The sequence below is a fragment of the Protopterus annectens genome, chromosome 7.part0 (genome assembly GCF_019279795.1).
Source record: "Protopterus annectens isolate FY-2018-M chromosome 7.part0, PAN1.0, whole genome shotgun sequence".
In the NCBI taxonomy this organism is placed as follows: domain Eukaryota; kingdom Metazoa; phylum Chordata; order Ceratodontiformes; family Protopteridae; genus Protopterus; species Protopterus annectens.
The window spans coordinates 1,875,886,740-1,875,900,983 of NC_056739.1; the positions used below are offsets into that span (position 1 = coordinate 1,875,886,740).

The 14,244-nt window shown below is 34.8% G+C and overlaps 1 protein-coding gene across 3 annotated transcripts in view; it reads left to right on the forward strand.

Moving 5' to 3' along the window:
- The window catches only part of NTRK3 (neurotrophic receptor tyrosine kinase 3), a 3,522,805-nt gene that overhangs the window by 1,364,705 nt on the left and 2,143,856 nt on the right, over positions 1-14,244 (forward strand). For all 3 annotated transcript variants that reach the window (XM_044078359.1, XM_044078358.1, XM_044078360.1), the window contains exon 7: positions 7,790-7,932. In XM_044078359.1, the coding sequence (XP_043934294.1) occupies positions 7,790-7,932 (143 nt within the window). The remainder of the gene's footprint in view (positions 1-7,789; positions 7,933-14,244) is intronic.

Here is a 14,244-nt window from a genome sequence, read left to right on the forward strand (position 1 = left end):
ATCTCTGTAAGAATAAGTTTGCACTTCAGGTGGTACACTAGATTGCTTTGATGGTCATCCAACAGTGGTTGAGCTTTTGCAAAATTGGATCAGTCTTTGTGTGATCTATCAGCTCATCATGTCTCGTGGTAGAAAAATTATGCACTTCTATAATGTCAAATTCAAAATTCTCTGCAAGAAGCTGTTATTATACACAAACACATCATGATTGAAGCTTAATAACTTTAACTTAGATAAATTTATACACAAACTAGCCATTACACTCATACATACTCACTGTCTGACTGCACTCACAAAATGGCACTGAAGCTAGCACGTAATGGCTATTTATATGCACCTGCTGACCTTGAAACACTTATTAAAGGGACAACATGCACGCACTATTCTACACTAGGGAAAAGTTGTCCAGGGCATTCTGGAACTTTCCCCACTCATCCTTGTTGAGAGTGAGACCCATTTTGCAGGACCGTAGGCAAACTGGAGAAACAGGAATAGAGATGGAGAGAGAAGGAGATAATGAATTGGTGAGAGAAATGGGCAAGAAAGCAAATACTGAGACCAGAGAATGTGTGCAGGATTCTAAGGAGATGTTTCAAAGGAATCTGTTTGCTGGAGTTGATGATGAATTTATAATTACAACTCTCCAGTCAGGAGGTTTGTGAGATGATTTATTTAAAGAAACGATGTTGCAGAGTGAGCCTGAAAATGAAAGAGATGTTTCCTGGAGGGGGGACATTATAGAGAAAATACAAAAGGAGGATGCAGGAGCATTCCTGACAAATAGTGCTGAGATGGAAAAGAAAACATATGCAGAGAAAGTAAAAGAAGGCAAAAGGTAGTACATAAAAGAAAACATAAGAAAATGAAAAACAGAAGTATATGGTAAGGATTCAAAGGAAAGCAGACAAAGAAATGGACTGGTATGAAGTGTGAAACAATTTAATACCTCCTTTGGATGTAAAAGCACATGAGAAAAGAACATTTATTCTTATCACAAATAGACATTTTGTGACATTATATTTGAGACTGTTTTTTTCTTTGAGAATATGAAAAAAAAGAAAGACTGTAACCCATGCAATCCTTATGTGATAAAAACATTTAATAGGGAAACAAAAAAAAATGCATGTACAATTTCATACAGAAAGGGGAGGAGTGACATTGAAAGGACATTTGAAAACTTTATGTAAAGAAATATTGGACATTGCAAAAGTATATGATAAAAGAGGTTTATAGACTGGCAGATGGGATACAATACTGTGTTAAAATTAGATACAGAGAAAATCATGCATATAACAATCATGATAAATGATAAATGTGGAGTAGAATAGGGGTGGCATAAAATACTGGGGATAACACAAAACATGTTTTTTATTTAGAAAAGAAGAATATTTGATAAGTAACTAATAAAATATATTTGTGAGGAAATGGGACATGTAAAAATGTGAATTGAAATGGTATAAATGTAACAACATTGGGCATGTATGGAGGGATTGAAAAATGAAAATAAGAGTAAGGAAAAGGAACAAAATCAAGAAACGGAATGAAGAGAAGACATTTTAGAAGTAATAGAAATAGAAGAAAAGTTACATGAGAAAAATAATGAAGATGACATAGAAGAAGGTTCTGAAATAGTAATGTAGAAGGGATAAATTGGGAGGTAGTAAAAGAGAAAAATTGTTATATTGGTAAGAGGATAAAAGAAACAATTAAAATTAAAATGATAAGTACAAAAGGAAAAAAAAAGAAAGAGAATAGATGAAAAAAGAGTATATACAGCTAGTAATTAGTGATTGGTATAACGGTTAATGTGTTTGATTCACAGATACAAGGTACAGTGTTTGTTTCACTTTTGGGAGGGAAATTCACTAGGCTTAGAATGGCCTGTTAAAAAGGCAGGCCTAGTAATTAGCAATGATCTTATGAAACCATGACTCTAAGAAAAATGTAAATGGGAGTGGTATTAAGAAAACAGTAAGAAGAATAAGGATTTTGAAGTGGTATAATACATATGTTGTAAATGTGATTATATTAGAAGACATAAGACTTTTAACAAATGAAGGAAGACTGCAAACAAAGATACTATGGGGAGGAAAGATAACCTGGAATTAAAGGAATGCAGGATGTTCTGGAATATGCATATTATGTAAAACTACAGTAAATATATTAGATGTAACTTAAGCAAAAATGGGAAGAAGAACCATTGTAGATTTAAAATGGAAAGAACAATTATATAGAATTGTAACATTATATGCTTATACTAATTGTAAAGAAAGGTAATACTTATTCCATCAGATTTTAGACTATGCAGTGATAAATATGAATATTATAATAACAGTATACTTTAACTGTGATTTAAGAGGCAAGCATAAAAGGAAAGGAAATGATATAAAAAATGTTAGAAGTTATGAGCAGTGGTAAGTTAAAACTTTGGGATAAAAATTCATGGACTTACAAAAGGGGTATACATAGAACCAAAATAGATTACTTTATATTATCAGAGGGTTTAGTTACAGGAGAATGGGAGGTAGTTGAAACTGGATTTTCAGATCAACTTACAATATGGCTAAAGATAAAGGGATGCAAGGAATATATAAAACAAGGTGAGGGAATAAAAAGAACAAATCATAAAGCATGGAATGAAGAAGGAAAGAGATTAGTAACACAATTATAGAAAGATCGTATTACTATGAGAATATTTTATAAAAAATTGGTATGAATGGTGGAAGATATTTAAGGAAAAATATAAAAAATGTTTCTTACAATGGTAATATGATGTGAGAAAAGTAGAGAAAGAAAAATATAAAAGAACATATACTGATGCATTGGAAGATTTAGAACATAATGATGGAAAGCACTTTGACAATGAAAAAGGATTGTATAAAAGAATGGAAAGCACTTTGACAATGAAAAAGGATTGTATGAAAGAAATCAAGAAAAAATACAAGGATTGTTATGTAAGCAAAAACATTTTTGCAAGGAAAGAGCAAGAAAGAATTGAGTTAATTAAGCAGATTAGTAAATGAATATGGTAGTGTAATGAGAGAAATAAAAAAATAAAAGGAAAAACAGAAAGAACTCAGGAAAAGATTATGAATAGTGTTATAATATGTACAAGAAATTTTAATGGAAAAAAGAAGGTAGGGAATACATAGAAAGTAAAAAAGTTAATAGAAAAAGAGAATAAAAACCTGCAAAAGGAGATTTCATTAAATTATCTAGATTAAGTATTACAACAAGTAAATATAGGTTTGGCTGTAGGACTAGATGGACAATGGTATGAAATGTCTAAAAATGTAAGGGATTTGCAATATATATATATATATATATATATATATATATATATATATATATATAATTTATTTTTTACAGATCATGAATGAATAGTTTAATGAAGGTTTTACGTATAAAAATGTAGTGGAATACTTAAATTCATATGGAATAAGGAAGACAGAAGACAACTGAAAAACTTGAAACTGATAGTGCTGAATAGTAATGATTATAAGATCTTTATGAAAAAATGCAAGACATTTGAAACTGAAAAGGAAAATATTATGGAAGATAGTCTATATAGTATAAAGGAGAAGGGTTGTCAAAAAATATTAATGATATAGAAATTGTGGATGATATTATGAATAGAAAAGAAGAAATGAAAATCATATTAGGAAACAATAGGGCATTTGATGCAATTGGGTGTGAAATATTATGGGTAATAATGAACAAATATACTATGTGAGAAAGTTAGGAAATTATGTATGTTACCATAAAGTATTAGTAAAGTTAAAAAAATGAAAAATGTTTGTAAATGACTGGTTAAGCCAAGAGGTACATATGACAAGAGGTGTAAGATAAGGTTTTCAATTCGATGCATACTCTTTGCATTAATTATTAATGTGATATTATGTAAAATAAATTACAAAATGAAGGAGGCTGGGTATATAACACCTGATGGGTAAAGAACTTCAGTTATATTAATATATGCAGATGGCATTATAATAATTAAAAAAGAAAAGAAAACAAAAATTAGTTAAAATAAGTTATAATTTGCATATACGAGTGTCTAGAGATCATAGGGGTAGCTTTATATAAAGAAAAAAAGTAAAGATTTACATGATGTAGTAAACCATAGTGGGTATATATTTTATAATGAATTAAGTTTCTGTGTTGAGTATAAAATTTGGGAATAAAGATAAAAGTAGAATCCAATGGGGTAACAAAAAATAGAATAATTAAAAAATATATATTTTCTGGAGAACTTATAAATAATCATTAAGATAAAAAGGAGTATTTGATAAATCAGTATTGATGGAAAAATAGCATACTTAGCAATTGCATTTACGTGACTAATGGTGTTTGAAAAGGAAGTAATGCAGATATTTTTTTTTTTTTTTTATTTATATGGAGTTCTAGATTAAACTCAGAAAGAAATGGGAGTTTTGTTATTAGTAAAGAATATTGTGGTTTGGAGTTAATTAACCAAGTGGTATATGCTGCTTTATTAAATTTGTACAAAGTATTAAAGTGGGTAAATTTAATCAAAAAGAGTAAAGGAGAAAAAGAGTGTATAAATGAAGAAATAAAAGTTACCAAGAAAAAAATGTGGAAAATAAAAACTGATGATATAGAGAAGATAGAAAAATATGGTGTAAGAATGTAATGGTAAAATATTACTGTGTAAAACCACAGGAAAATCTAACAGATGAAAAAATTAAAGTTATAAAAGTAAGACGCAAATGATATCAGAAAGTAAAATGTCAAGATTTTTTATGGAGACTGGAATTAGAGAAATTATCAATAAAAAAGGAGGCAATATGTAATATAAAAAGAAAGGTGATAAAATGTGTTTACATTGTCAAGAAGAAGAAATTATAGAATGTATTTTCAAAATATAAAAGAGTAAAAAAGTTATGTAGAAAACTGTGTAAAGAGGATTTTTCAAAGATATAAAATAAGTAGTTAAAATAAACATGAATATGATTAACAATAGCTGTTATAAGAACCTAAATAAAGAATGTGTTAAAAGAACAGATAAACAGTTATTTTTTATAAGAACAGAAATAAAGAATGTGTTAAAAGAATAGATAAAAAGTTATTTTATGTCATATGGGTTATATGGTATGAAAGAATAAATTAAATTATGTTTAGTGGTAAATGGATTTTAGCAACAATATTAAGTAAAACTGGATGGTGGTTATGGAAAAGGAGGGAATGTCTAATAGTGATGAAAATTTAGTATGATTGTAAAGGAAATTATGAATATGTGTAAACACATTTGTGTATCTATATATTTGTACATTTGTAAATATTTGTAAATATGTTGTAAATAAGAGTATTTTTGTATATAAATAAAGGACTCCTACTCTTTTCAATAGGTACCTTGGGATCTTTAATATCCACCTGAGCTCCCACCTACTCAGGCAGATGAGATCTTGGTTTAACATATCAGAAGGATGAAACACTCAGGCGTTCAATACCACCCTTATGCTGCAGTGCATTGCCAGCAATCCATCTAATTGGGGTGGAACTATAACCCACAGCTTTCTACAGCAAAGAAGAGTGTGCCACCTGTTGTGCCACTGACACTGTAATATCAGTGATTATTCTGCATGTAGTCTCATCTTAACAAGGGCTATCTGACAAATAATAGAAAATGAGTGAAATGTTTTCTGAATTACCGGAAGCCTATAGTTATGTTTTGACCAAAGTGCCACCCATGAACTAATGCAGACAGTTTATGCACTGTGTACTGCTGTGTCCTACACATGGGTGTAGGTAAGCATATTTGATGTGCTCAGACATATGTATTTCTTCAGACCAGTTTTGTCACAAAGCCCTGACTATCCAGAACTGTGTAAGTCATCCTTAACAACAGATTACAGTACAGAGCTTGCTTTGAAACAAGAATAATTCCCAAAAGCAGACTTTTATGTTGGAGCTAGCAGGACAGCGATGTCTCATTTCTGAAGTGCATGGGCAGCAATGTTTATTTTTAAATGTTGAGTGGCTGATGGGGGTAACACATGATATTTGAGCATAAAATAGTAATATGAAGCGAACTCTCTGATCACAGTTCTTTTACTGAGTTCTTTCTTTTCATATGACAAGCTGCAGCTGATTATCTATGACTTCCAAATGAGATGCCATCTTAATTAATACGACAAAAGAACTGTCTCTCCTTATGTCAGTTTTATTCTTTGTAATATTTCTGCAGGATTCTAGCAAATCAAAGGCCATCAGGTTTGCAACATAAGAAACAGAACAGCATTATAATGGATAATGTTACATATCTATATATTCAAAAGGAAGGTAAATTAGCTACACTCATGTAATGCTTGTGGTAGAGAAAACTGATCCCAAATTACATTGATATACATTTTCAAAACAGAGAAAACAGAACACAGCATTTTTATACAGTATTTTAAATTAATTTATCTTTTGCTCATTTTACAGTTCTTTGCCTTAACAAATGGAAGATCTGTAGAGTTTAGTTGCTCAGGGTTACAGGGCAAGCAGAAGCAACACAGGGGATTTGAACTTCAACTTGCAGGCATACCACTCTGTGCTGCAATGATTATGCTAATTGTAATTATGGAAATAAGTGTGTAAGGCAGAGGGTTAATGTAATTATCCCTCCTCCAGACTGCATTTAGATAATTTTCATTAGTTTAATTGAGGTTTAAAAAGTGAAGGTGGCTTTCGGATTAAGGGAATTAAATACGTTGCTGACATGAACAGAGGGATGTGTTAATGTGACACTTGATGGTGTGAAAGTCAGAAAGAGTGCTCAAGGTGAGAAAAGAACTAGCTCCTATTTTTAGAAGTGCAAATAACCCTATTCAAAGGGGAAGGAAACTCCTCCAATGTGACATTTGCTATGAATCTAATCTTGATGGAAGAAGTGTAAATAAATAGCTCTTCATTTTTTTTGGAAGATTATAATCACGTATTTCTTTTCAGTGTTCATCTCTTCGAATATGCAGGTTATTATAAGAGTTTATTAAGAACTCAGGAAAACATGATACAAAATAAGCACTTGATAGGAAAGGGGAATACCAAATGAAGGCACGAGAAATCAATTAGCAAAAAAATGATGTCAGAATCCTATGTTTGGAATGCTTGCATCAGACGATTTGATTGATATAGTGAGCTTCACTTTTTGTTTTGCAATGAACTGACAGGGCCAATAAGAATAGTATACTTTATGAAGACATTCCATTGCCTTAAAAATGGCTGAGACTTTCTTTGCATGCTGAATAATTTCAGTATTATTTAGACAGGAAGTTGAGTTCTACAAGAGACTGAGAACACAGTGGTACAGTTATTGCTAAAGACATACATACATGAGCAGATAATTAGGTTTTTAAATTGACCATTTCAGAAATGTCAACTCTTGTAGTTAAATAGTTCAAGAAAGGCTATTCCAAAGATATTGTTGGTAATATATGCCATACCATTGCTTCTGTAATGCATTCTTACCACTGGCTACCAAAGTAATGTTAACTGCATTTTTGTACAATACACCACTGTCAGCTGTGGAAATGCCGACATCCAGTACAAGTATTACTTTATCAGCTAATATTGCAAAAATAGTGTTTCGCTTGAAATAATTTTTGATGGATTACAAAACTGCAATAAATACTCTTTAGAGATTATACCCTTTGTCTTTATTAATCAGTGTTATTGTTACATCTCTGAAGAAATAATAAAATAAATGATTAGAAACTAGCACAATAACTTCTGTATGCAAACTACCATTGTCTCTTATGTTACTCCTTATGTTAATGATTTCCAGGTGTTCCTGCAATAACTGTGAGTCACAGCAACCTTACAGTGAGGGAGGGTGAAAATGCAACTCTGACATGCAATGGCTCGGGCTCTCCACTGCCTGACGTGGACTGGATTGTGACAGGACTGCAGTCCATCAATACTCATCAGGTATACAAGGCTAGTTAGATGTAATGTTATCAAATGTTCCATAAAATGTGTATTTATTTTATTTTTTGGTAAGAAATGCACAAGACTATATCCAGGCATATTGATAACATTTGTCCAAGTACTTTGAGCCAAAATAAACAAACTATATATGCCATTTTGACTAGTTTATTAATGCAACATATGAATATTACAGTACAAGCATTTGAACTTCTGAGACATTTCATAAATTACATGTTCTCTTATTTGTTGACACACTTATCGGACATTACAGTATGGGCAGTGATGACTGCTCAATCTCAAAGATAGACAAGCCGTGTTACACCTTCTGCTCACTCCAGTCCCAAAAATCAAAGAGACAGTATACCTCAGTTCACCTGACAACCAAAATAGGAAAGGGGGAACAGAAGACAGGTTCACCCTGAACCCCTCTTCTGTGTCCACCAGCCTGAATGTAGGCTGTTTCACCTTCCCTCATAAGCTGTCTAACAATGTCCTATATAGTCAATGCCATGTGTAAATTAAACAAATCCAGCTCCATATCATCTAAATGTATGCCATCATCTCTACGACAATTGAGATCCCTATCATCAAATTCTCAGTGCTCAACCAGTAATACACTTAGAATTTTCAATGCCCTTGATTCTCTGTTACTGACAAAATGTCTACCTCTTTTAAATGCTACAAAACTAGCCACCAGCTTCCACACACTAACCTGGGTATGATCACCAATAACACAGTAGTCAAGTGCAGATGGTGTTGTCTTAACTTAACTAGATCACCAACTATGTAGACCAACAATTGCCTTTTGGGGATGCAAACTAAATCATTTCCCCCTACATGCATAAACATTTTCAGAAACCCCAACACTGCTTTTATCTTTTCAAATTTAACAAGCAATTGATATCACACTCACACCATGCAACCTTCTGCTTTGCCTTTGCAAGTCACAAAATACTTCCTCCAGATCTAACGACTGATCTCTTCTATGCCCAGAATATAAACAAGTGCCCCAAGATAACTATAGTGCCATCTGAAAAATAAGAAATGACATGGTCATCTGAAATAAAACAAACTGACATGGAAAAGTCACCACATCTTACATAGTATAAATAAGCCCTAAATGTCCAACACCCCCCACATTTTATGACTTCTATTGACTTCCCTTCATCTGCCAGATCAGACGCTCTACCAATTATATAAGTATGTGTTGAACATCTGATGCCTCTTAATCCTTGGGAATCTAATCCTTTACACACCATATTGATGAAAAGTTGTGTTGACAAGAAAGTACCCTGACCAATTCTAAAAAACAATGACAATCCCGATCCCCACTAAATAAACTTTTCATCCATCCTACCAGACATAATGATCTTTCACTCTCCTCAGTCAACATTGCTGGACTGTCACACCCCATCAGATCCTTCTTTGATCTCCTGACTCCAAATAATGCCACTGAATCCAGAACAAGAACATCCTTCCTTCACAATGAACCTAAGACTTCACTCACCCTAAGTGGTAAGAGCCCCCATATACATGATCACCACCAATGCTGCATAACTAGTAAATACAGACAAATCTCTTGACACCACCCACAGGCCATTTAACAAAATCCTAAGCACCTGTCTGGGCAATGCAAAATGTCCATATTCATTCTAATCTCAGTGTCTCCCATTTTTTCAACATTCTCACTACCAACCAGTCTTTTAAGATATTATCTAAACCATGCAACCTTGCTGCCACACTCAGAGCTGCCAACTGCACTGCTTCCCCAAAGACCATCTGTACACTAAGTAATGCATGACTTCTTCCACTAACAATCTCCTATGCTGCACTGGCAACTAACTGACAAACTTTGAAAAAGCAGCTAAAGCAGAACTGAATGCCTTTCAGGTAGACTTGGCCCAAGATTTTTGTATTAGCCATCTCGCAGTGGATCTCCAATTTTCCATACCTCATTTGGAATTACTACAAGCTTCTGTCTTGCTGTTGACACCAGTGCCTGAAACCTGGAAAACTGAAACCAAGACAGGATATAATGCTACCTGGTTAACTCTATGAGGTACATGCCTAGCTGAAAATGTAAAATTGATTAGTTAGCAATGTAAAACCAACATCTGTAAAAGCAATAACACTAATGGAGATTTGGCAGCTTTCTGAACCAACACCTGCACAACAGCCTCATTGTCTGAATAAAATATCACCCTTCAGTTTACCAATTTACTCTTTGACACCATTGCAACCATCCATATGGGCATAATCTCTAAAAATGCCACATCCTTCCTCTACTCAGCTGTCCGTCCTTCAGGCAGCCAAGCTGCAAAACATTCTCCACCAAAGAAGACACCCATGCAATGTGCCCCAGTCGCATCAGTAAATAACCTCAGCTCCTCTTGTGAGACCCAATCACAAAATAACACACCATTAAAACAATTGAACGATGCACACAATCTCAAATCTTCCTTGACCAGCTTTCTGATGTGCACCTGTGCTGCTTGCTTTTACCACCCTTTAGTAAATGGGCAATTGACGTGCAAAATGTCTTACCTGGACTGATGGCCCTACAAGCAAAACTTAGCAAACTTAGTAATTCCATCACCTCTCTAATCTGTACCTTACCCATGAATTGTAACTGTCCAGTCTTTTTCCACAACTTCATCCACTTATCCTGTGGTAAGCAAAATGCATCTTGTTCTGCATCTACTGTCAAGCCCGGAAATTACAAAGCTTTACTAGGGCCTTCTTGCTTATCTGATGTTAACAGAACCCCTAGTTCATCACACATGCCAATGAAAGCCTGCAATGCTTCCCGCTCCCCTTCCTGATCCTCCCCAAATTAAAAGAAAATCATCTAAATAATGAATAGCCTTCTAATCCCCTATTCACTGTTGCCATATCCATTGTAACAAGTAACAAAACTTCTCAAATATAGCACACATAACAGTACAATGCATTGAAATAGCCTTATAAAAATAAAATTTTCCATTCACAACCATACCTAACATTGGCCAGTCATCTGATCTTACTGGCTATAAATGAAAAGGAACTTCAGTGTCCAGTTTTACCAACCACGGGTCTTCAAACTATCTAATAAAACTAATAGCATCATCAAGTGATGAATATTGAACCTGAGTGTCCATCTTTGTAATGTAACCATTAACAGAATCCCCTCTTGGGAAAGATAAATGATGGGTCAACCAAAGTTCCCTTTGTCTCTTCTTGGCTACCCAACAGAGCCACTCTGAATGACTTAAATGGAGGTTTCTTAAATGAGCCTAAAATCCCCCTGATTTCCTTATCAATCAAGGCCTGCAATACGTTTGTCTTCCTTTGAGTAGAATGTAAATTCTTACATGCCTTATTATTCCATTTAGCCATGAATTTAATAGAAAACCCATAATGGAACCTCTGTATTACCTCACTCACCATATCTGGGCTTTGACAATCATTCAAATAGTGTCTCAACAGTGACATTCTAACAGTGGTGTGCTGTCTGGGCTAAACCTCAAAAGGAAGCTGAACTCCTTTTGCCTTGAATATTCCCTCTCCCCATAAAGTTCTGATAGGCCAACTACCTGCCCACTCACCTTTTGAGCCAATATTGTGAAACTGACCCCTCCAATTTTCTTATGCCAGCATTTTTGTGTGACATGTGTTCCCCAACACTTTAGAACGTATATTCACAAAGTGGCACACTGGCCCTGCACACTTACCCCAATTAAATGACAGAAATGTCCCTGCCTTGTCTCCTGCATCCTTCCCAAACTGTGGCTGACCACCAGCAGTGTTTAGCATAGTTACTAACCAAATATTAGCATGCCTGATCTCCCAATGCAGGGTCTCATCTACCACCTTTCTCTGCCTGAATGTTGGTCGTACCACAGCCATGCTTTGCCTGACCACACAGTTGTGCCTCCCTAATTAACAAGAAATAAGCCAGCAGCGGTAAAGCCTGTGAACTATCCTTTTACAGCATAACTGCCATGTAGTACACAAAGCCCAATGACCAATTGTCCCTTGTCTGTGCTCCAAAATTACCCTGCCTTTTCCTACTTAATGCTACCAAATCTGTAAACAAATCGTTTGCCCTTGGCATGTCTGCATCTCTTGTCCTCTGCACTCTTTCAGCATCAACCACCTCAAATACATTAAAATAATCGCCTCTCCAGATATTTTCTTTTACAGCCATGGTGATATGTAGGGTATGAAGACCCCAGAACAACCTGCCAAAAAGAACTGCATAGCAATCCATTACCAGGTTGTGAACCTAACTCCTCATTCACCACCCTTGTTGACAGTGGCTGGCCCACTAGCCTTAGAGAAAACTGGTTTTAAGTCAACTGTTGCACATGCAACCTCACCTCGTTCCATTAAACCTACCTGCCTTTTACCTTCCTGTATTTGATCTTTAAATGTCATAAAATCATAGAGTCCATTATTGTCCTGCTCATGCATACAATTCAACAACTCACCTACCCGCTCTAACCCCACACTGTTATTCAACAGCAGAGACTGTACATTGCTATCGTTACCTGCTGTTATCAGTTAATCTGTAGCTTGGACTCCCTCCAGAACTGGTACTGTTCTCTGTCTGGCTGATTTGTCTTCACCTGCTTATGACTAGAGATCCATCTTCTTCTGCTTTCTTCACCCTCTAATCTTGCAGCCTGCATCACCCTTCAAGACTGAGGACTCTGTAGCTGATGAACATTCAGCCTCGTTTAACAGCATTTTTCCTGCATTATGACTTGGACACATCATTTCTTCAATTATCACTGCTAGCCAAAACAAAAAAACACATTCATTGGTGAAGAGCACTCTGAACAAGACTCCCATACTCCCCCTACACTGCCACCAAAAAAGCATACACACCCTCCTCTACCATAAATTGTCCAAATTTCCCCTGCCCCTTTTTTACCCATGTCTCTCCCCACCCCTAGACACCAGCTGCTTCCATCAACACTGCCGTATATGTATATATATATATATATATATATATATTTTTTTTTTATAAATAAATATATATATATATATATATATATATATATATATATATATATATATATATATATATCTATATATATATATATATATATATATATATATATATATATATATATATATATATATATATATATATATATATATATATATATATATATATATATATATATATATATATATATATATATATATATATATATATATATATATATATATATATATCTATGGGATCCACATGGATCACGGAACGGCAACATAACCGAAACAGATTTGGCTGGGCATACTTGCGTGAAAATGCTTTTCACCGAAAGGCACTTTCCCGTAAGTATGCCTGTTGTGGAGATCGCACTACAGTGGGGATAAGGGAAAATTCCCTTTTCCCCACTGTAGTGCGACCTCGGAGTGAGAATATTTAAGTAGGGGGTGGGGGGCACAGCAATGCAAAAGTAATGTATTATTCTTTTTTTTTTAAACACACTTTAACAAAAGCGCTTTTTCGGTGAAAGCGCTTTCGTTAAAGTGTGCTCAGTGACTGTGGATTCGGACTATTGAACTTTTGTTCAATAGTCTTAGATCCATATATATATATATATATATATATATATATATATATATATATATATATATTTTATATATGTATATATATATATATATATATATATATATATATATATATATATATATGGTTCTACCTCACATAAACGAAACACCACAACACCGACAACGCAATCACCGACACCACATAACCGACAGTACAAAAACACGAAATCCCACATGCCCGACAACGAAATAACCGACGGTACACAAACACGAAACCTCATACACTTCACACACCACAATCAACAACCAAAACACATTCCCGTCCAAAACCACATACACAACACAAGCACACCAAAATCCCTACAAACCCACACTAAACCACACATACACAACTACCTACAACCCTGACCCAAACCCTAACCCTAAGGTCCGTCTACCGCACACTTACCTGACCCGCTCCTAACCCTAACTCACTTATCCCTAACCCAAACACAATCACTACCGCACACTTACCTGACCCGCTCCTAACCCTAACTCACTTATCCGCCCTAACCCAAACACAATCACTACCGCACACTTACCTGACCCGGCTCCTAACCCTAACTCACTTAACCCACCCCTATCCCCACTTACCTTACTCGACCCTAACGTCCGTCACTACGCATACTTACACAGCCTTTTCCCATTTCGCATCCTCGGCGTCAGTGCTTTCATCCGTCGGGTCGGTCTTCTGCTTGTCGATCTTCTAGGTCCCGTCGCCGGTCTTCTGCG